General features: G+C 36.6%; 1 protein-coding gene across 4 annotated transcripts in view; it reads right to left on the reverse strand.

Annotated features, from left to right (window-relative positions):
* The window catches only part of PKM (pyruvate kinase M1/2), a 32,371-nt gene that overhangs the window by 9,032 nt on the left and 551 nt on the right, over positions 1-22,788 (reverse strand). For 2 of the 4 annotated variants that reach the window (XM_051981932.1, XM_051981933.1), the window contains exons 1-7: positions 19,838-19,911; positions 12,191-12,289; positions 6,347-6,510; positions 5,551-5,642; positions 2,396-2,527; positions 1,906-2,092; positions 1,116-1,386 (exon numbers count right to left, since the gene is read on the reverse strand). In XM_051981932.1, coding sequence (XP_051837892.1) covers positions 1,116-1,386; positions 1,906-2,092; positions 2,396-2,527; positions 5,551-5,642; positions 6,347-6,510; positions 12,191-12,289; positions 19,838-19,890 — 998 coding nt within the window. In that variant the 5' untranslated portion in view covers positions 19,891-19,911. Of the gene's footprint in view, positions 1-1,115; positions 1,387-1,905; positions 2,093-2,395; positions 2,528-5,550; positions 5,643-6,346; positions 6,511-9,511; positions 9,555-12,190; positions 12,290-19,837; positions 19,912-22,788 lie in introns of those variants that run through there. The other 2 variants (XM_051981934.1, XM_051981935.1) reach the window with 2 other exon arrangements.

Consider the following 22,788-nt stretch of genomic DNA (forward strand, 5'->3'; position numbering starts at 1 on the left):
AAAAAATGAAACATAAGTGATTGCAAGGGATAATGCTGTGTAAAAATTATCCTGGCATGGATTCTGTCAATACAAAGTTATTATTAAATAAAATTAAATTAAAAAAAAAGTGTAATGGAAAGGAGAATGCTATAGCAAAAACTGCGTCTGTAAGAGACCTGTGGCTTCCTACTGAGTAAGGCAATGAAGGCTGTTCTATTTATTAGGAGGGCCGGAGAGGAAACTCATTTTCTGGCTACATATCCCTGAATAAGATAATATTCAAAGGTGACTTGGTACTTGGTAGGAAAGTTCCTCAAGATTACAGGATACCCTCCCTCAAGGATAAGGAGAAAGTGTATATATACCTGCTAGAATCCTTTTAGAAAGTGAAACTACCTATTAGTTCATTCCTTTTATTATTTCAGGTATCCAATCACATCATTTTCTCCCCTATTCTCCAATAGGAAATTAGTCTAATTTCTTAGTAAAATAGTAGCTCTCTACAATTTTGTTTCTAATGCTCATTTTTCAAAGCACCTTCCACTCTTTTTCTCTGCCGATTTTAAAGGCCATTTAATGATTGCCATTCTTCCTATTAGAATTTAAAGGTTCTGACCTAAAGCCAGATCCAATACTTCGGTCTTACCATCATTCTATCTATCTACTGTCTTGCTCAGAATGGCTCTTTTTGGATATCAGGTGGTAAAAGAGAGGAAACAATTACCTCATACCCATACTAAGCTGTCATAAGTATGCTTGAAGTTCCTTGAACTAAAATGAGAGGCTGTTCACTCCTAGGGGAATGGGACAGCATGGGGTAGAAGGATGAATAAAGTTACAAGGGGTCACCATATTCACTCCAAGTGCCTTCCCACCCCCAACATCAATAGAAGGGGTAATCAATAGTAAATCAATGTGAATTATTAGGGCAAGAAAATTAGGATAATGAATGCTATTGATTCTAGGTCCAATTTATATATTTTCCTTAGCAAACAAATTCTTTAGCTATCAAACCATTCTAAGCAAGCAAGGAAAAAAAAGTTAGTTTAACTTCCTCTGACAGGACCACATTCCCCTATTACTAACCATAGTTTTTCTCTTAAAGTCCCTAAGCATTCCTTCTTTCCCCTCACCTTCGGACTCCTTCATGGTTTTCAATCTTGCTGATGATCTTGATGTTCCTTCCTTTCTCTCCCAGGACCTTTCTGACTGCATGAACATCAGCAGCCTTTCGGATGAAAGATGCGAATATCATATCCACATCTTGCTCTAATCCAAACTGAAGATCCTTGATATCCTTCTCAGATACAGCAGGCAAGTCTACAGCTGCCCCAGGAAGGTTCACACCCTTCTTGCTGCCCAGCACACCACCATTCTCCACTTCAGTTATAAGGAAATCCTGACCTATCAATCAATCAATAAACCTTCATTAAATATCTATTACATGCTAGGTGCTGTGGAAATAAAAGATAAAATAAAATGGTCCTTGCTAAGAGTCTATCAGGGAGAGCTAACATGTACACATAAGTAAATACTTTATCGACAAGGAGCACAACACAGGAGGATAGTTCTCAACCTGAATCCACCCCAAATCTAGTCAGCTTGCTTACGTTCTTCCTTGAATCAAGTCTAGTAACTGAATGACTAAGATTTTTTGTTGCTACTGTTCCCAATTATGAAAACACATCATTTATATAATAATTTAGCACATCTTTTATCCTTTTTTATCTTTTATCCTTTTCCACAGAAGTAGGGGGCTAACTGAGATCAAGTTATATCTCATGGCTTTAAAAAAATAAAGAGGAAAGCATAAATGCAGGACAAATTTCATACTGCTCAAAAGGGTTTCCCTACATACTTAGATCTAGGTTATTTTGGAAGTGAATGTTTTGCAACAGACCCTAGCTCTACACAAAAGCATACCTTTTTCCTTCACAAGAAGAGAAATGAGCCCATCGTCCACAAAGATTTTGCCACCAACGTCCACCACCTTGCAAATGTTTTTGTAGTCTACCCACAGGATATTTTCATCACATTTCTCCATATAGGCATTATCCAAAGTTACTTTGAGAGTACTGCCCTTCTTTAGCTCCACTTCAGCTGTGCCACTCTAAGTATGTTGGAGAGAGTCTTCTCATTAATGAGTTCATTACAGTGAAAAACCCAGGCTCTCCCCACAAAGAGAGAACAATGCTTAGAAGCTAGACACTTGTAAAATATTCCCAGGTTTACAAATGTTTTTAAGACTTGTCACAGGTACTACTATGCTACCATACTATGCCATCATTCTTCTCTTTCCCCCCCAATCCTTCTCCCTCCCTCCCTCTGTCTCTCAAAAAGTGATTACTCATGACAGAAAAATTAACTCTACTGAAGCCCATTTCACCCTGCCTCCACATCTCTGGCTACATACACCCTTGATGAGTCCAGTTCGGATCTCTGGTCCTTTGGTGTCCAAGGCTATAGCAATGGGCCGGTAATAAACAGGATCAGAAGCAAAGTTTTCTGTAGCTGTGCGCACATTTTTGATAGTTTCTGCATGGTACTAGGAAAGATTAAAAAAAATACAAACAGCTTTAATACAAGTTATTCCTTAGCTTTCATGCCTTGCCCTCACCTGTCCCCATCTTACTTTTGGATCATATGATCTAAAGGCTGTGATTATTTTAGACAGTGTGTATCTCTCAGGAATTAAGTGCTTTAGTATATAGGACACATTGTTGCCACTGCCTCTCAAATGATCCTTTCCCAGGCTGGATAGAGGTAGGGAGGAAGAAGACTAGTATATACCCTTATTAAAGTCTTATAAACCTGGGTTTCTGAGTAACAAGGGAAAGTCAATCCCCCATCCCATTGTTTCCAGAATTGTATATGTTTAAGAGTTGTTTTCTACTCACTAACTTCTGAATGTACCCTTTTATATCCTCTATCCCTTTTATTTGAACTTAGATTAGAAAGGAATTCAGAGAGACAAGATAAAAGTTTGGAAATGTCGAGAGAATGAAGTCAAAAGGAAACCGTTGACAAATGTATTTTTCCACCTGCTATTTTCACTATTACTGTTCATGAAAACTTCAATGCAATGAGCATAAATCCCTTTTTAAGGGGTTTATGAATAAGAGTCCCCGAGGAATCTCAGGGTACTCTCTCAGTGATCAATCTCAAAGTCAGTATACAACTTTCGACTCAGTCTTTCTTTTGTTTGATCAACTGAAAAGAGAAAACTGCTAACTTGTTTTGCAATAATAGAAAGAAATTTAACAAAGGCTATATCTTCCTCAAGATTCTACATTTAACTATATAAAAGCAGATACTTCTGAAGATCTACAGGGTGTTAAGCGCTGAAACAGCTCATATCAATGACTGAATTTAGGGACCAGATACTATATATTACCATATATATGATCAGAATATCTGTTATTCCTTAATTTAAAAGGAGGGGGGAGGGAAATTCAATGTCGACTCAGAAGAGGACTGAAAACTGGCACAGCTCAATGTGTGCTTCTTGGCCTTTATATTCTGTTGCCTAGTACCAGGCCTTTGGCAGAGAGTCAAACAAACTATAAAAGGAACTTGAGACAGCAGGTGCAGCAAAATTTCCACATTCAATCACTCTAACCTCAGCAAAAGCCTTTTGATTTAAAATCTAAGTCTCTTATATTGAGAATATTTCAATTTTTACAAAATGAGCAACCAGAGTTTTAGATTCTTCAACATTAATTTAGACTCTAGCTCCATCTCTAAACATTTCTAGTCTTTAGTAGAAAGGCAAATCCTAATATAAAGGATAAAAGATCTAGCTCAGTGAAAAAAGAGATTTTGAAATGTTGCACATCTCATATCTATTTTAGCTCCTACACCCTACATGTAAGACATATGCTAAGTGCTAACATATGCAAAATGTTAGGAGCAAGGATCTAAGCCTCAGTAAAGTCACACCAAAGTAACTTTGATAAGTAGTATGGTCTATTCCTTTGAAAGCCTTCATCCAATCTGCGTGTGTTAGTAATTTGTGACAGCTTCTTCACCTCCATCACTTGGAAGTTCTTGCTTATGACCTTTACAAAGCCAGATGCTTACCAGGCCATAAACTGTTTATGGAATGACCCCACAATTAAAAGCCTCCTATTTCTAGATTGGAGGAGCACTCTTTCCCGGTTTCATTTCTTGTGATCTTATTCTTAGCTTGAACTTAATACCAGCTTCCAAATGCCAGAGGGTGGATGTGCAGAACTCAACAGCTCAGCGTAATTCTGCTGATCAAGGAGCTCAGGAAAGTAAAGGAAAGAAAGGGGTTTAGGCTGCTCCAAGTCTCAGGGATATCCAAAAGTCATGCCATTTTTGGGTGCTCCATGAACACCAACTCATAATATAGGTATATTGAACGTGCACCATCCTTTATTTCACTGTCTAAAAACATTCCAGAAAAGGTTAACTCTCTGCTAGGAAAGAAACTACAAGAGGGTTTTAGTACAAAAGAATCTGTATAGATACCCAGTATCAAACAATGGTCTTAAGCTTCATTTTATATCTAGTACCAAAGATGAGAAAAGATGGAAAGGCTATAGATATAAATGTTAATAAACTGTTGGTGAAGCTATGAATTGGTCTACTGATTCCAGAAAACATTTTGGAATTTTTTCTAAGCCAAATCACTTAACTTTTTGCCTCAATTGCCTCAGCCAAAAAAAAAAGTGATTAAACTCTTCATATTCAATAACCTGATTACTGAGTAGATGCTCTAAGGGTATTAAGGAAAGAACGACCTCAATATCAAATTATTCATCGCTATATTTTCGTATAAATAATGAAATGAAAAAATATAGGTGCCAAGTAACTGAGAAACAGCTAAACAAAACGTCTATGTAGGTATTGGAATATTGCCATTCAGTAAGAAATAAGGACCATTAAAGAACTCAGAAAAATGGGTAGACATATGAACTGCTACAAAGTCATAACAAAATGACTCTGAAACCAGAGGACCTAAGTTCAAGTTATGAATTGGCCATTTATAAACTCTCACTCCCATTCCCATTCCTACAGGGAAGTGAGGAATCTCCTCATTGGAATTACTTTCCCTTTGCTTCTATGTTCATACTTATTTGCATATTATACCTCATCCCATAGCATGGGAGCCATATTTGTTTTTATATACTCAGCATTTAGCAGAGCCTGGCAGTTTAAATAACAAATGCTTGTAGACTCACAACAAGAAAAATATACTTAATTACACTAAAAGAATGCTATCTACAAGAACCCTACACATTCAATTCTTTGGTCCCAAGAGATAATGAACCCCATCTCATACTTCTCAGCAGAAATGCAGGAAGACTTGAGGGTAGAATACTGTATAAACTTGCCAGATTTAGTCATTGTATCAGTTGTTTTAATTTCTTTGTTAACTGGAAAGGTTTAACAGAAAAGCAAGAAAAAGGGACCACCTAGAAATATCTTATATTTTTATGTTAATCATATTTTTCTTCTTTTTAAAAAAGATCTTTTGGATGAAACGAGCAATAGAAGAGACTATTCCCACACTCATCTCTCCACTCCTGCCGGGACCCTTACCTCATGAGTTCCATGGGAGAAGTTTAGACGAGCCACATTCATTCCAGCTGCTATCATTTCTTTTAGCTTTTCCACAGATCGGGAGGCTGGACCTAAGTGACAAAACCATGAACAGCTAGCTATATATAAAAGTCACATTTCATGAAGCTTTAAACTTTCTATTTTCTGTTTTCTTTGATTCCCAGCTCTCATTCCTCCCCCCACCCCCACTTTGTATCCTGTTTAATTAGGACTAAAAGCACTGGATGAGGTTTGGTCAGAACTCTAGAGGAACCTTAATCATTATCTAGTTCAACCTCTTCAATTTTACTGTTAAGGAAAACTTGCTTTCAAAAGAGATAAAGTAATTACCCAAGGTAATCCATCTAGAAAGTGGCACAGCTAGGACTAAAAGTCAATTCCTCAGCTCTAGATGCAGTGTTCTATTATGTTCTGCACCATGTCTGGGTCCAACCCATCTGTTGTACATAATACGTCCTTTTTTTTTCAGGACCTTTAAGAAAAATGACTTGGAAAGGACAGTCTAGGGACTGCCCTTCCTACTTAATCCTCAAGGGAAGAATAAATCCGTCACTTCCAACATTAGTATTCTAGATCAAATTCTTCAAGTTTTAAAATTCCCTTTTATTTTCACCAGGCATTTAAAACAAATTCCGTGTTAATCAGATTTGAAACTCAGATAAAAAGAGGTTGAAAAAAATCTCTTCCATTTAACAATATAAGATCTCCAAACCCTCTTTGTAGCAAAGAAAGCTCTGAGAGCCTGCAGCATCTGTGTTATTGCCATAGAACTCACCAATGGTGCAGATGATTCCAGTGTTTCGGGCAGCGGTGGGCTCTGAGTCGATATCCAAACGACACATATGTTCCAGAAAGGTGTCGGCCATGGCAGCAAACAGCTGCTGGTTCTGAATAGCTGTGCATGCTAATTCACTTGGCGTTTTGCTCGCCTCCATATTCCTGAGTCATAAGACAGCAGGACAGAAAGTTAATGAGAAAAGAACCCAGGTATCAAATCCTATAGCCTAACAAGTACAAGATTAATAAAACGTTTGGCGTGACGCTTTTCTGCAAAGCCAATTTTTTTTTTTTTACTGGCCATACCATTCTAATTTGATCCAGTAAAAATTGGCCTCTCTGTAGCTCATACACTCTGCTTTTAAAAATGGATTTTACATGCACTATTAACACAAGGAACACAAATTCTCCAGTTAACAGAAATGATTACCCTGTTACTTTGCCATTTTTAAAAAAATTTTCATCTGTGTGCAACTTTTCTAAAAATAGAGGGCTAGAAATCAACTCTCATTATCCTCCAAAATAAAAAAAAAGAAAAAGAAATAAAATCTTCCGGTAGTCTACTAGCATTGGCAATCCTAGCTACCCTTTTGGCAGCATAGCTCAAACTCACTGTCACAGCTCATTAATTGACTTAGGTCATCACACTAACTCCCTCCCTGACCTTTATTTTTCTTCATTAGAACTAAGCAATCCTGTTGGGTAAAGAGTTGAATACTGACAAAAAGCAGGCTGTTAAGATACTGTGTTAGTTTTATACTAAACGAATCCTTTTTAGCATATAGGTGGAATTTCTGCGAGCTGGCCAATAGGGATTTACTTGGAAGAATATATATATATATATACAGAAGATTCTGCCTTAATTTCTACAGAGATGCAAGTTTCTCAGACTCAAGACATTTGTTCTAAATAAATTACTTTCAAAACTCACAATCACCCTAAGAGATATAGCCTATTATTGCTACAGAACTGAGGCAAAAGGCAAACGGTATGCCTAAAGCCACAGTGTTTGTAACTGCATTTGAACTTGGGTCTGCCTAATTCCAGATTTGTACTGTATATCCACTACTGTACCACCTAGATGATTAGTGATGACTTTTTTCCTCCTATTATTATTAATAAGGCTGAATTTTATGTCCTCTTGTTTAGACACTGTACAGGTCCTTCAACGCCCCCACAACTGACCGATTACCCAGACCTGCTCTAGATATACTTGATCCAAATCTGGCTGCTTTGCCCATCTTTGTTCTGTCAAGAGCCATCTCTACCTCTCCCAAGAATCTCAACGTGGACTGGGACATTAGAATCTTAGTCTGAGACTTTATTCTAGATGAAATTTGTTTAAAATAGATTTTTCAAATCTTTTTATCTTTTTCCATTTTTCTTTTGTATGCAGTCCTAATTTCATCCCTGAATGCACCTAGGATGTTTTGCACAGTTGGATAGCCTGCCAACTCTTTGATAGTCATTTATCTTCCTCTAGCAAATAAACCAGTGCTTCACTGCTTCATTGAACACATGTGCATTCAAGGCACATTCTGAACTCCCTGAGATCTCTGCTGTAGCAATTAATTTATGTGACTAACTTCTGGATGAAATGACTATATTCTGTGAATATTTCTGCTGTCCATTTCATTTTTCTTTCAATTACATTTAAATAAATCAAAGTTGCTTTACTTGTTTGTCATGCACTTATCTTTATCAACTACTGCTAGGAAATATAACTATGATAAGGACCAGTCTTTCAGCTCTAAACCACTCTTGATTAAGAATACAGCATTGTTTTCCAATGAGTAGAATGATTGTTTTGTTATAACATTCCATTTTACTGGGGAGGGAGCAAGCTTTGTGTGACTTGTTGGGTATAGGTAGTCACCATTCAGAGAAGGCTAATCCATGTATATGGAAATATATAGCGGGTGATGTGGAGTTATACTTTTCCCCCTCAGAGAATGAATCAGAAGAGATCTCAGATAATCCAGTCTACTTTGTATCTTAAAACTTTTCTATAGCATCAAGAAACTGAATCATAGAGCCTCAACTTCAAGACCATGCTCCCACTACATCCTAAGGCACCCCATTCCAATTTGGGATAGCTGTAAATATCATTAAGTTTTCCCATAAGATCGAGTACAAATTTGCCTCTGTATAGCTCCTGCCCATGAAGCCTTTCAAATACTTCAAGACATCTAGTTATCATGTCCTTACCCGAGTTTTTTTTTCCAAGCTAAATATTCCCAACCTCTTTATTCTGCTAGCTGGACTCATTCCATTTTGTTGATATCATTCTTAAAATGTGGCATCCATAAGTGATCATAATACTCCTGATGTGGCTTGACACCAGGCAAAAGACAGCAAGATGCTCCTTCCTTTAATAGCCTCTCATTTTAATGAGAGTGAGTAACAGTATATAGAATTCTGACTGTTATAGTAACATAGAAATCCTGCCAGTAAGATAATGTTCAATCTGCTCTTGGACTGAAATGGTCATATAAGTTAACTATTCTATTTTCTTTTTTTTCTATCATTAAACATTAATAGATTTTATTGACTGACTTGATAATTCAAGACTAGTTCTCAGCAGAGAAATAAAAGCTGTATATGTAGATCTGAGAGTGAAGTTGATTTTGGATGAAGCTATTTTCTGAAGACAACAGTCCTTAAAACATTAACTCTTATTTTCAAAACAGATTGTGACTATCTACTTGCTTCCAAATGAGCAAGTTTCTTCCTTGCTATGTGTTTTTTTTTTTAAAAAAACACCTTAATATATCGAGTGCATTTGTACTATCCAGCTTTCTCCTTCCCCTTCTCCACCCTGTTATGTGTCTCTACCTGTCTACCTATCACTTTCCGGGATATCTAGCTCACTTTATTACAGTTCAGTCTGCAGGTTTGTTTTTATAAATTGAAGATTTGTGCCAACCTTGCATTGAACACATCTATCTGTCCCATTTTCCCAACAGCACATGATTATATTGTATCGGTGTCACATTTTGATGATTTTTTCAATATTTTAAAATTATTATATCTATTAATGGTGATCTGTGAACAGTGATTTTTGACATTAGCACTGTAATTGTGTGTGCACACAATGAACCATACTTATATAAGATAAAGCTTAATAGATAAATATTATGCATGTTCTGACTGCTCTACTGACCAGCTTCTCCTCATCTTTTCCTCTTGTAGGGCCTCCTTATTCCCTGAGATGCAAAAATATTGAAATTAGACCAGTTAATAACTATACAATGTCCACTAACTGTTCAAGTGAATATTGCTGTCTTATTTTAAGTAACTGCCATCACTTACCCCAGTCTTCAGCAACCACCACCCTGACCAGTCAGCAGCCATTAACACTGAGGCAAGACTTCCAAAACAAGATTATGGCTTGCTGAAAGTTCAGATGACTAGCATTTTTTTTTTAAACATAACTTTTTATTGACAGAACCCATGCTAGGGTAATTTTTTACAGCATTATCCCTTGCACTCACTTCTGTTCCAATTTTTCCCTTCCCTCAGATGACAAGCAGTCCTTTACATGTTGAATAGGCTACAGTATATCCTAGATACAATATATATGTGCAGAACCGAATAGTTTTCTTGTTGCACAGGGAGAATTGGATTCAGAAGGTATAAATAACCCGGGAAGAAAAAGAAAAATGCAAGCAGTTTATATTCATTTCCCAGTGTTCTTTCTTTGGGTGCAGCATTTTTTTAAAGATAAATTATCTTTAAAGTATATTAATTGCTTTTATAAATAATACTATTGCACACTTAACAGATTATAATGTAAACTTAACTTTTATATGTGTACTGGGAAACTGAAAAAGAATGTGTAACCTACTTTACTGTGGTAGTCTAAAGCCAAATGTGCAATCTCTGAGGTATTCCTATAAAAAGGTAAAAAATATTTTAAGGCTACCTTCTACCCCTCCACTCCTTCCCCTAACTCAAAATGTATAAACTAAATTGCTTTCTTCCCAGATATGCTGTAAGGAAAGCCTTTGGTAAATGTTCAAGTACAATATTAATGTGTCATGATTATAGTAATGATCCCAGCTAACCTATGAAAAACCACCTCCATATAAGAGCCAAGGAGTATAGTAGGACAAAGGAGGGGGAGGAATAAAGGAAGAGAAACTAGATAATCTCAAAGCTTTGACTTCAAATCCTATTAAAGAGAAGGCAATGATGACCCAAAGGCATTATTTTCATCCAAATCTTTTTTTGAAAGGGTCACTAAGCTAAGATAATGATTCATCAGTGCGTGTTTTGGTTTAGAGCACAACTCATAGTCTCTCATGCTATTCTTGTGGAAAAAATAAAAGTAGTAAGTACCATAATGTGATCTTGGAACTTCCATGGACTGTCCCAGGTATGTTTGTGGTCCTATGCCATTTTCATTTTTAAAAAATCAGTGACTTGAATACAGCCAGAGATGGCATGCTTGTCAAAATTCCAAGAAGCAAAGATCCTATGTCAGAACATTATTCTAAATCAACCAAGATTTAATGAGTTCATGAGGTCACCTTTTAAATTTGATAATAAGAAAGGAATAGCCAGGCAGCAGGAGACAAATCTGGTGGTTGTAGAGAGCTATATTGCTCAATGAAGCCAGCTTTAGGCTCAATGTAACATGCTAATGAAGATAGCAAAGAATCCCACAGCATAAGCAGAAAAGAGCCCCAATTACTCAAAAAGTTACGAAGACTAAGAAGACTGGGGAAGAATTCATGAAGGTGAAATTTGAATTTACAAAAGTTTGGATGAAGAAATAAGGAGGGATAATTCCAGGTAGAAACAATATGTGAAAACTCCTAGAGCGAGTTGGAAGTGTCTTATGCAAGGAACAGGAAGGTCTGTGTCAGTAGATTAAAAACTTTATAGGAGGGAGTAAAGTATAAGAAAGTAGACAGGTAAGGGGCCAGATTATACTATAAAGGCCAAAATAGTATTTTATTTTGGTCCAGGAGGTAACAGGGAGCCACTGATTGGGTGTGTTTGTAGAGGCTAGAGAGGGACTGGGAATCTTGAATACAGAATAGTCTAGACTGGGGAATAGATTTAAGCAGGAAGAAAAAGGGGCATGCCATTCTGATAGTCTGGGCAACAGGTAATAAGGTCCTGTACCAGCTATATAACTTTAAGATCCCAACAATTAGTGATATCCCATTTTTCTTGTGCTTTTTTTTTGAGAGAACATGCAACATGACTTATATGGAAATATTTTCTATAACTTCACATGTGCTTCTCAATGGTAAGCTTTGTAAATTATCAAGTTTAAAAAACAAATGTAAAAAATAAAACAATTAACAAATAGAGTTATCCAAAAGTGAAATAGATATTTTCTAGATGTATCATTGCTCCCCCTCACCTCCAATCTATAGATAGGTCTTCAAGGAAAGGCTAAATGACCAATGTGTTGTAAACATGATTGTATTTCTAGTATAAGTTAACTTAGGCAGATATTGATATTCCTTTCAACTGTGAAATGTAATTTTGTGAATGGCCTATTCTGGTACCTTATCTCCATAGATGTGATTAGCCTACCAAAATATTTCTATAGTACAGAGGCAAGATTACTAAAGGAATGGTTTAGTATCATCAGGACCACACATTTGAGATAAGTAATTTCAAATGTTACAATTTTTCTCTTAGGTTTGAGATGACTAATATCTAGACTAAATAATAAACTGTAATTTCATTTAAAAGATCAACTCCATGCTGCTCCCCCAAACCCACCCCAACTCTATATTATTTGGATCCTTGCATGTTACTTAGATAATAAAACATGTATAGTAGTGGCTTTGTATGTATGTGCAAGGAAAGAAATGGATACCTGTAATCTTTTGAAACTGTCTTACTGTTTTCACTTAAATCTGATGGTTCAAACTGGAAACTAAACGCTGATGAGTAGAAGGAACCTTGACCTGAAGGGCTGTAAAAAGATTGAAGGAATATCTTAGTTTCTGAAATAAATTAAAGGTCAGATATTAAGATTATGAGGAAATTGTCTTACCAATGGAGTGGTCCATAGACTGCAAAAACAGCTATCTCTAGGGTATTAAACTGAAGGGATTATTGCCTTGTCAACAAATATTCTAGTCACCTTTTATCTTCTCTACAATTCTATCTCTTATGCTAATTATTTCAGATGTAGCAGGAGTAAGTCATAACACCAACTGGTTAAAAGCTATACATATACTTTCCAAGTTATTCAATTGAGTAAAACTTTATCTACCGACATTATGCCTGCAACCCTTTTGTGATATTTCCATCAGCTCTTTTGTTTCTTTGTCCTTCATAGGTCTAGCCATTTCTAAGTACTTAATTCCATTAGTGCTCAGTGTTTTAATATCAGTAGGGATTTGATCCTGCCAGGAATAGCCTAGATAAGTAAATTTTTAAAAAGCACCTTAGTAATTCAACTTATTCCTTAACCATTCTTTTGTTTAGTTTTTCCAAATTCTTATGCTGTAGGGGAAAAGAATACAAGGAGAAATACTTGATCTCGACCCCAGGGATCAAGAGAACCATCAACAAATAATTTTCTGAAGATTTGGTTTCTAAAACATATCCTTAGTATTCAACTTTGTAATTAACTTAAAGATCATAAAGTTTCTCGTTTGAGTATTACTATAATAGTTTCTTAAATCAGGACTGGACAAATCCCATAAATTATTTCATCATCGGAATCAAACTTCACCTAGATTTTTTTTAAGCACCATAGAAAAATATACCACTCTTCTCACTAATCCACATTTACTATTACCATAATATAGATATATACAATGCTACAACCCCAGTGCCAGGCTAAGAGAGGTATGACTTTTATCCTATTATATTTAAGTGGGGGAATAACAAGTTTAGTGATCAAAAAACATTATAGGTGAAAAGAACCTTAAGAAGTCTAGATCAATTTCATCTGACAGCCTAGAAGTGAAATAACTTTCCCAATAAAGGAAAAATTAATGCCAGAATTAGGAGTAAAACATAGGTTTTCCAGCTGCCATTTCTGTGCTCTCTCTACTTCTTTCCCCACATCATTAGAGCTTCTATTTTAAATAAGTCAGTTTCCATCTCCCTTACAATTTTATTTACATCCAACCTATCCAACTTTATTTTTCACTATTCTTTAATTCTAACCCATAATAATACTCTCCATTACTACTTTTAAAACACGCCTACAAGCTTTGTCACTTTGAGATCTTTATCTGGAATGGCTTTTCCCCTCCTCAGGATCTATCTAAATCAGTATTTGAGCTCTATGTCAGTTCTCATCTCTCTTGAAACCTTCAAGCTCTCTAGACTTTTAGTGATGTTCAATAAAGGTGGAAAGGACTCCTTTCCCCCAAATGCTTGTAATATTTATAACTGATTGCAAAGTTGAAGCAATACATAAATAATTAGTAAATAAATGACAGTATATATTATCTGAATAGACTTGTTCATTTTTCCATCACCTAATATTTAGTAAATCTCATGTAATTTAGCATGGTACTAAATATGCAAGCATTGCATATTAGCAGATTAAAATCCAAAAAATGAATTGCCTGATGTGTCTATAGCCTGGGCTATGGGTTTTTCTTAGTAGTTAACTAGCCTTTTGTATTTCCAACAGAATTATCACCACATTCCTCTCTTGCCCTCCACTACTATAACCTGGTCTCATCCAGTCTTGTGGAAAGCCAGAGATAGGCAATATCAGAAAGACTCTCTCTGCAGTTTACTTCCCCTCTACTATTACCAGGCAGGCTTCAGAATAGCTTCCTACCAGCACATGCAGCATGGCTTATCAGGCAGCTGACTCATTGAACCCTCCTCAAGAGGCAAAGACATGCACAATCCACCTCTGGTTATTAGTTATCCAACTTCTCCATATATACTGGCAAAGAATCTTTCCTGATACTGATGCCCTAGTCCCAAGCCTTTGCCACTGTAGCAGGATCTTCCTGAAAGCCATGGGGAAGATACCTTTGTGAAAAATGAGATTTTTTTCATTAGAGTCAGCTTTTATCATATTCAGTTTTGTTATTTTAATCTACAACATATCAAGAATGGGACTGGTTAAAACAGGAATTATCACCACATTCCTCTCTTGCCCTCCACTACTATAACCTGGTCTCATCCAGTCTTGTGGAAAGCCAGAGATACTATGACAAAATATATTTTGGAAAATATAAGGACAAAAGTGTCCTTAACAATTTTAATCAGCTGCCCATCAACTAATTTGTCCCAAAACTCTTTAAGAACCAAGTTCTGAGGTCTTCAGGAAAAGAGTAGAAAAGAAATTAGGGGAAGGAGGAAGGGAAAGCCAAGATTCTTTCTTAATCCTTGCCGATTCAGAAACAAATTGAGGAATATTTATTGTATGATATGGAATTACTTAGTCCAAAGAAAAGCAAATTCCTCCTCTTAATATACAACCTTAAAGATTTCTGAATTTGTGAGGAGCCAATAAAATCACTTGCTACCTTCTTACTATACCAAAGGGGAAAAAAAAACCCCCAAACCTCCAGCAAAAACCCCCAAACTCAAACGTTATATAAATTACTCAGTCCAGGCTATGATTTATCATTTGAATGCTGTTCAGAACTGTCATTTCTTTCTCATGACTCATTCAAGCTTTAAAGATTTAGAAAATTGGAGGGAAAAAAGATTTAGAGGTCATCTTGTTCAATCCTTATTTTACAGGTAAGGAGACAGGGGCCCAAAGAGGTTGGTTATTTCCCTTTTCCACTGTCATACAAAGAGAAAAAGGAGATTGAAAAAAATCCCTCTTCTCCAGCCAGTCTTCTTTCCATTGCATAATAAAGGGTAACTTGTCACTTTACTTTAAAATATTTCTGGGTTCTCCAAATTATGTTTCCCCTGTTCTCAGACACAAATATTTGTTTACATATCAGGCAAGAATAAAAAATTTAAATTATAGAAATTTTGACTAATATGGAGATGTTTTATTTGATTGCACATGTATAACATGTCAGATTGCTTATTATTGGGGGAGAAGAAGGAAGGATAGAACTTGGAATTCAAAACTTTAAAAAAAAAAAGAACATTAAAAATTGTGTTTACATGTAGTTGGGGGAAAATAAAATATTTAAAATTAGAAGCATTTTGCTTCTAAGATCCTGCATCATTCTGTAAAAAGTAGGAAGTGTTCAGCTAATTATTCTAATTCTCTAAGTCCCAAATTCTTCATCAATCAACTATTAATCAACTTTATCAATCAACTCACTAATTTCCAACTTGGCATAAAATCTTTAGCCAAAGCTAAAAGGGTTCTATACTCAGTAAATGAGTTTCCCTTTCCCTTCTGCAAGAAAGTATTGGGAAGATATTATAGGCAGAAATTCTATGACTTTCTTTTTCTTGCCTATTACTGGTATTGGTATAGAAAGAATTCCCAAAGCATCACATTTGTTATAGGAAAAAATACTCAAGAAAAAAAATTTACATTCATTATACTATACTGGATACCAAAGAGTCAGAATGACACATCCTTTCAGAAGCCTAAGGTACAGCATGGCCTAGTAGAAAGTGTGCCAGAATTGCAATTGGAGAACTTGATTATGAATTTCAGGTCCAAAGGAATTTACAACCTGTACTGTTAGATTCACTTAGCCTCAGTTTCTTTATCTGTAAAGGGGAAGTTGAAGTGGTGACATCTAATGTCTTTTCCAGCTATTATCTTAAAGGGATGAAAGCAGAATTTGAGTCAGAAACCAGAAATATTCAGCAATAGAATTGAACAGCTCTGGTTTTTAGTCAGATAAAGTTTTGAAAAAGATAAACAGTTTTTAGTTTTCGTACCATTTGTAGGTATTATATATATACAGATTTTCCTTACTAATCTTAAACAGGAACCAGTTTTAGTCTAAAAGTGTTTTATAGAAACTATTCTAAAGAGTGGGAAACTACATTTATCTGAAATATAGGAGCAACAAAGGCTCAGATGATTATCTGAATAATGCATTCATTAATTCTGTAATCCCGACCAAATTCCACTTTAACAAATGTTGTCATCTAGTCTCTGCTTGAAGACTTCTGATCAAGAATATTAGGACCATTATTATTCCAAAGCAGCTTCATTTCTGGACAGCTCTAATCAGTTTTTACTCAATGTGGTACTCAGAAATGAGCCTGTCTCTCCAGCAATGCAGATTACAAACAGATCCTTGTTCATTGTCTGCTCAAGTCTTTCACAATATGGCTCCAACCTGTCTTTCTGAACATATTTCATATTACTTCCCCTTTCATATAATCTGTGTTCAAACCATAATTGCCTACTTGCACAATTCATTTTTTCCATTTCCTACCTATCTTACTTGCCTTTAGTACAGGATGTCCTACATGCCTGGAAAGCTCTTCCCTCCCCTCCAGTGCCTTAAGGAATTCCTAGTCTTTTAAGGCTCAGCACAAATACATCTTCTCTTACCTGATCTTTCACTTTCTATACATATAGAATGTACATATACATATACTTTACATACATATGTATATGTATGTAAACATACATATTTTTATGCTTGCCCTAGTGGAATGTGACCCTTGAGAGGGCAAGGACTATTTCTTTCCTATTCTTTGAGCCTCAAACAGTGCTTGGCATATTGTAAATATTTAATAAACTCTTGTCTTACATATATACTAACCCGAGATTCAACGTGATATTTTTATTAGATAGCAAATATACAACTCTCTGTAATTCCCATTGCTTCTGGTTTTGATCTGATTCCGAATAAACTAAAGAATCCTCCTCCAAAGAGGTCCCTGAATCTTATCCTTCCCCGTTATTTCAAATGCTTTTTATATGACAAGGGCTCAAAAGGCACTATCTTAGTCAACTAAATCTTATGTCTTCTCAAACTGATGTTTAGAACTAAACACAATATCATACCCTCATTAGGGTCTTATCAAGGCAAAATACAAATAAAACTATCACTAATTTAAAAAAAGTGAACAGCAGTAAAATAAGCAACTGCTGAGTTGATGGACATTCTGGCCTTTTTTTTTTAAACAAAGTAATTAACAGGCAGATATTGTGAGAGTCAGGTCCGATGACACTTGGAAATAAAAAGAAAAAGAACTACCTTCCTCTTCCTTTCCCATGGTCCTTATACAATGTCATGGTAACATACAATAGGTATAGGTTGTATTAAGAAAAAACTATCTTTAGAAGACAGCCATCCACATCCTGAATAAGGACTATGAGAACTGAATGTGGATCACAACATAGTATTTTCACTTTGTTGTTGTTGTTTGCTTCCTTGGTTTTTTTTCTTTCTCATTCTCCCTCCCCACTTTGATTCGACTTTTATTGTACATCATGACAAATGTGGAAAAATGATTAGAGGAATGGCATGTGTTTAACCTGTATTGCATTTCTTGCTGTCTAAGGGAGAGGTGAGGAAGGAGGGAGAAAAATTTGGAATGCAACGTTTTGTAAGGGTGAATGTTGAAAACTATCTTTGAATGTATTTTGAAAAACAAAAGGCTATTATTAAAAAAAAATCTTTAGATTGTTAAGCTCGAGGTTGGTGGCTGTCTTCTGAACTAAGAACTTTTAAAATTTATTTTTATTACAATAAAACTTTATTTAAAAATGCAAAAAAACTATCTTTCTCTGAAGATCATACAAAAATAGTTTGGGGGCCTTATAATTTGCCAACCACTGCTTTTGGGGAGCCATGTGACATAGCTCTGTGGTTTCTCAACTGTCTACTCCCCCCCTTCCTTCATAAAATATAAGTCATATAAACAGTCACAAAATAAAACCATTTTAACTAAGAACAGAAGTTTCTGGAAAGTGAAGACAAATCTATACTGATCTGGAATACTTGGGTATCCCTGTAAATTAATTTGGCCCAGAATGCCTATGCTGTTAAAAATTGACCTACCCTCCAATCCAATAGTTAGTTATTCTTTCCAGAATTCAGGCCACCATTCATCATAGCCAGTCTACTACATCAGTCTTTAAAACCATGCCCAACTGGCAGTGGAATCAATCTGCCTTCCTAGATCCACACCAAGCAGATGGTTTACCATTCATTTAAAGCCTCTGCAGATCAACTGCCCTCTTTTTTTCCCCTCTCATAAAATTCTTCCTGGATTGTTTGGCTTCCTGTGTTTGCTGGCCACGGGTAGGTACTACAGTCACCCTACGTGCCATTCAGCACACCACACTGCAGTTCTGCTGCCAAAAATAACCCTCCAAAGCTGCTCAGCCCTCTCCTCTCATTGGGAGGCAAAATTCAGCAACCTGTTGTTTCAGGATCTAAACTCAGAAAGTCACTATGCCTTTTCTAAAGACATTTAAACTAAGCTGAAACATTCCTTTCTCACACCCTAAATAGGCTTATTTAAGGGACTCATGAACCAAAGGAAAAATTTGAAATGAAGCATTTTCTATTTCTATGTTTATCCAATTCTCCTCAGTTCAGCCAAATATACCCTGATTTTCTTTCAGGAGAGATTAAAGTAAAATTAAAATTGAAGCAGGTTGTCAGTCAAACTTTGCATAGGCATTTTCCCCCTATCGATATCATCTTGTTTAGAAATTAATGTAGTCATGGGGCAGCTAGATTGCAGCTATTAGAGCATTGGTTCTGAATTCAAATCTACCCTCATAATTTAATACTAGCTGTGTGACCCTGGACAAGTCACTTAATCCCAATTGACTGAAAAAGGTGGGGAGTGGGAAGGAGAGAGGGAGGCAGAAAGAGAGATGCAAAGACAGAGAGAGAAGAGAGAGAAGTTGAAGAAATTATTGTAGTTAAAGGCTCTCTCCTTGGACCCTATTTAATGTTATGAGTACTTAAGGGGATTTTTGTCTTAAAATTTTAAGTCATACCATACACTTTTCCTATATCAACTAAATTATTTTACGTTAATGCAATAATCAAATTGGAGAATGTGCTGGAAGAAATGTTAGTCAAAGCATCCCTATATTAATAAACTAAATACTATAATTTATCCCAAGTTCTTCAATTCCATCTCTTCTCTTTTCCAGTCGAATTATTGGATGTAAAAAAAAAAAAAAACCCAAAAACCTTTGCTTCAAAGATATGCATGAGGTTTCATAGAATCATTTCTAGATTTCAAATTCATGAAAAAATAGTGGGGATGAAAACTAGATATTTAAATGAGAGGGTCCCTACCTAAGTTTCAGTTTCCCCATTTGTAAAATGAAGATAATTTGTACTGCCTGCATCACATGGTAAGAAAGGTCTTTGAAAATCCTAAAATCATGTAAGTTATTAATAACTATCTTCCACCCTATTTTAACCAGAAGGGGCAAAATGTTCTGCTGTTTTATTACTGATTTCACTACTTAGAAAGGAATCTGGAACCTAGAATAGAGGTTGGATTTAAAGATGAAAATTTTACTTCAAGAAGTGATTTGAGGAGATGAACACAATTCTCTTAGACTAAAAAAGAAATGGGAAGCTTCTATATAGGCAAGGGCAATACAAATTTCCTCACTCACCCAACAAAAAACAATGCTCTCTCAAAAGCTGTTATCTTGAATGGCTGATACATCTTGGAAAACTTTGCTCCAGCTCAAATTTATTTCAAAATTATCACTTTCCTCTGAAGTAACTATTTCATCACCTCTGGTGATTGTGATATAGAGAACAAAACCTTTGCAATCAACAGTGCAGCAGGGAGTCATCAGACCCACCCTTTTTGGTGCCCTAGGGAACAGACACACCCTTGGATGCAAGAAGGGTCTAGGACTCCACAATTCTAATTTTAGCTGTAGAGAGCAAAGCTATTTACTCATTTTATCTACTAGCAGATGTATTGCATGGTATAGAAGCAGGCAAAATAAAATCAATTCAAACACTTATTTAGTAACCTAGCATATCTAATTGGGATGCCTCAGAGAGTAAACTACTCTGGCCCTCAAAGAGTTCACATTTTATTGTACAAAGAAAACTACACATAAAATAATAATTTACTATACCATAGAAAAATACATATAGAATTGGAGAATAGGAGGGAGTATGGAGAGAGATAAAATTCACTTTTGCCAGTTTAAGTGAAACAATAACATAACTTTTAAAAAGAGAAAAAACTCTTGCTGATTCATGTTCTATCCAAGCCCAATAGATGCTTGTCTCAATGGAATTTGCATAGATATTTTCCAAAATTATTAGTTGCCTGGTAAACAATGCATGCCTCGGGAGATTGTCTCTTTTTGAGGTCCCCTGGAGTTTCCAGGAGACATTAGTTAATTGAAACAACACCAAAAATTTTTTTCACGTAAGTTTAAATCCAAGAAGCATTTATTAAGCATTTCTGTGCCAGACTAAAGAAATTCAAAGTAAATAGTCTGTGCCCACAAGGAGCTTATAATCGCAAAGAAAGCGAGTTCAAGCTTTAATTTTTGCCTTAAATCAGAGAAAGATAAAATAAACTTCCTCGAAGTCTTCATTAGTTAACATAAAACATTTGGAAGTTTCAGTTCCTGAACAACATTATATCTAACTTTCTGTAAAACTCAGGGAAATAGTGACGCTCATTAATTACTACTATACTGGATATCATATACCATGAGGCATCATCATATATTTCCATATCTGCAGTTTTAGTGCAAAGTAAAATATAAAAAATTATGGCATTTAACTTCTCTGACCCATTATGTTATTCTGTGACAAGAGAAATAGGCATTCAATGGTTATGCACATTATCATCTTTCTCTCCGGTGTTAATCCCCACCCCAAATGCCCAAATGAAGCATGTTAGTCTCAGCACTAAATGAACATATTCAATGAGTAAGTAAAAAGAATGTGGGAAAGTATGTCTGAGACAGATAAACGACAACCTTCTCTAACAACTTTCTTACTCTCCTAAATCCAGGAGGAGTTAACCTTCTGCATCATGCGGTGGAAGAGTAATGCATAAAATATGACTAACAGTTCCTAAGGCAGCCAGTCAGCAGTAGGCAGTCACCGAGTTACCAGAAGCTACGTGCATGGGAGTCAGGGAGAGATGGAGAAGTCTGGTCCAGCCAACTTTTACTCAAGCACTATGTAAAAGCCCTATTGTCTGACTTCAGGGGAAGGTCCCAAGACCTACATCATCATGGAGCTGCCCTTTTCCTCTTTACAGAAGCACTTACCTAAAGAGTATTTCAAACCAGGTAAATACAGATCAGACTAAGCCTCAGATTCTGAGGACTCAATGTCTTTTTCCCCACAGAGATCAAAAGCTGAGCAAAACAGGAAATTATGAAAAATTTTAAAGAAAAAAAAAGTGCTAAGAAAACACACCCACCTTCCTTCTCTTTACTACAGGAAAGGATTATGTAATTGTACTCTGCCTGCAATAATCAGGGACAATTCTCTTTTCATCTCCTCCCATCCCAAACTAACTTACCAGGACATGTTTTCTTTATATGGGTGTAATAGTAGCACAGGGTAGAGTTACGGAGGGGAAGAAAAGAAGCCTCACATTCACAAATTCAAAAGGATCCCCAAACTACTTCTGTATTTGTGATGGTTGTTAAAACCTAAAAGAAAAGGGGAAAGTCCTGATCTTTGCCACCACTGAATGTAAGGGAAGCATTGTACAGAGTGGAGAAGGACCCAGTAGCTGTCCATGAGATGGCCAAGGATAGGGGTGAAATGAAAAGCTGAAGTGGAAAAAGCATGCCCTGGATACGAGCATGCTTGGAAGGCAAGTAGAGCATTAACCAGAAGTGCCCAGGGAGGAAGAAAAGTGGAAAGGGTGTCAAAAGTTGGGAGAGGATGGAATGGGGAAGGTGAAGAGCATGCACCCAGAGAGCACAGAAGGGGAAGGAATGGGGGAGGGGAAGAGTAAGCACCAAGAGAGTAGGGAGGGGGAATGAATGGGGGAATGGAGGGGAAGAGCACGTACCAAGACAACTGGGAGGGAGAAAGCATGGGGGAGGGGAAGTAAGAAAGCTGGGTGGGGGATGAGCATGCACCGAGAGCTAGGAGGGGGGAGGGGAGGGGAAGAGCACGTACCAAGACAACTGGGAGGGAGAAAGCATGGGGGAGGGGAAGAGCTCTATAAGTAAGAGAGCTGGGTGGGGGATGAGCATGCACCAAGAGAGCCAGGAGGGGGTAGGAATGGGGGAGGGGAGGGGAAGAGCACGTACCAAGACAGCTGGAAGGAAGAAAAAATGGGGGAGGGGAAGAGCACTAAGAGCTGGGAGAGGGTCGAGTATGCACCCAGAAAGGTAGGAATGGGGGAGGGGGAGAAGACGTACCAAGAGAGCTAGGAGAGGGAAAGAATGGAGGAGGGGAATAACACATACGAGAGCTGGGAGGATGAGCATGCACCAAGTGAGCTGGAAGGGAGATGAGCGTGCACCAAGAGAGCTGGGAGGGGGATGAAATGGGAAAGAGCATATAGTAAGAGAGTTCCGAGGAGGCTAAAATATAAAATAGAGAAGAGCAAGCATCAAAG

The sequence above is a fragment of the Antechinus flavipes genome, chromosome 2, assembly GCF_016432865.1.
Source record: "Antechinus flavipes isolate AdamAnt ecotype Samford, QLD, Australia chromosome 2, AdamAnt_v2, whole genome shotgun sequence".
NCBI classification, from domain to species: Eukaryota; Metazoa; Chordata; class Mammalia; order Dasyuromorphia; family Dasyuridae; genus Antechinus; species Antechinus flavipes.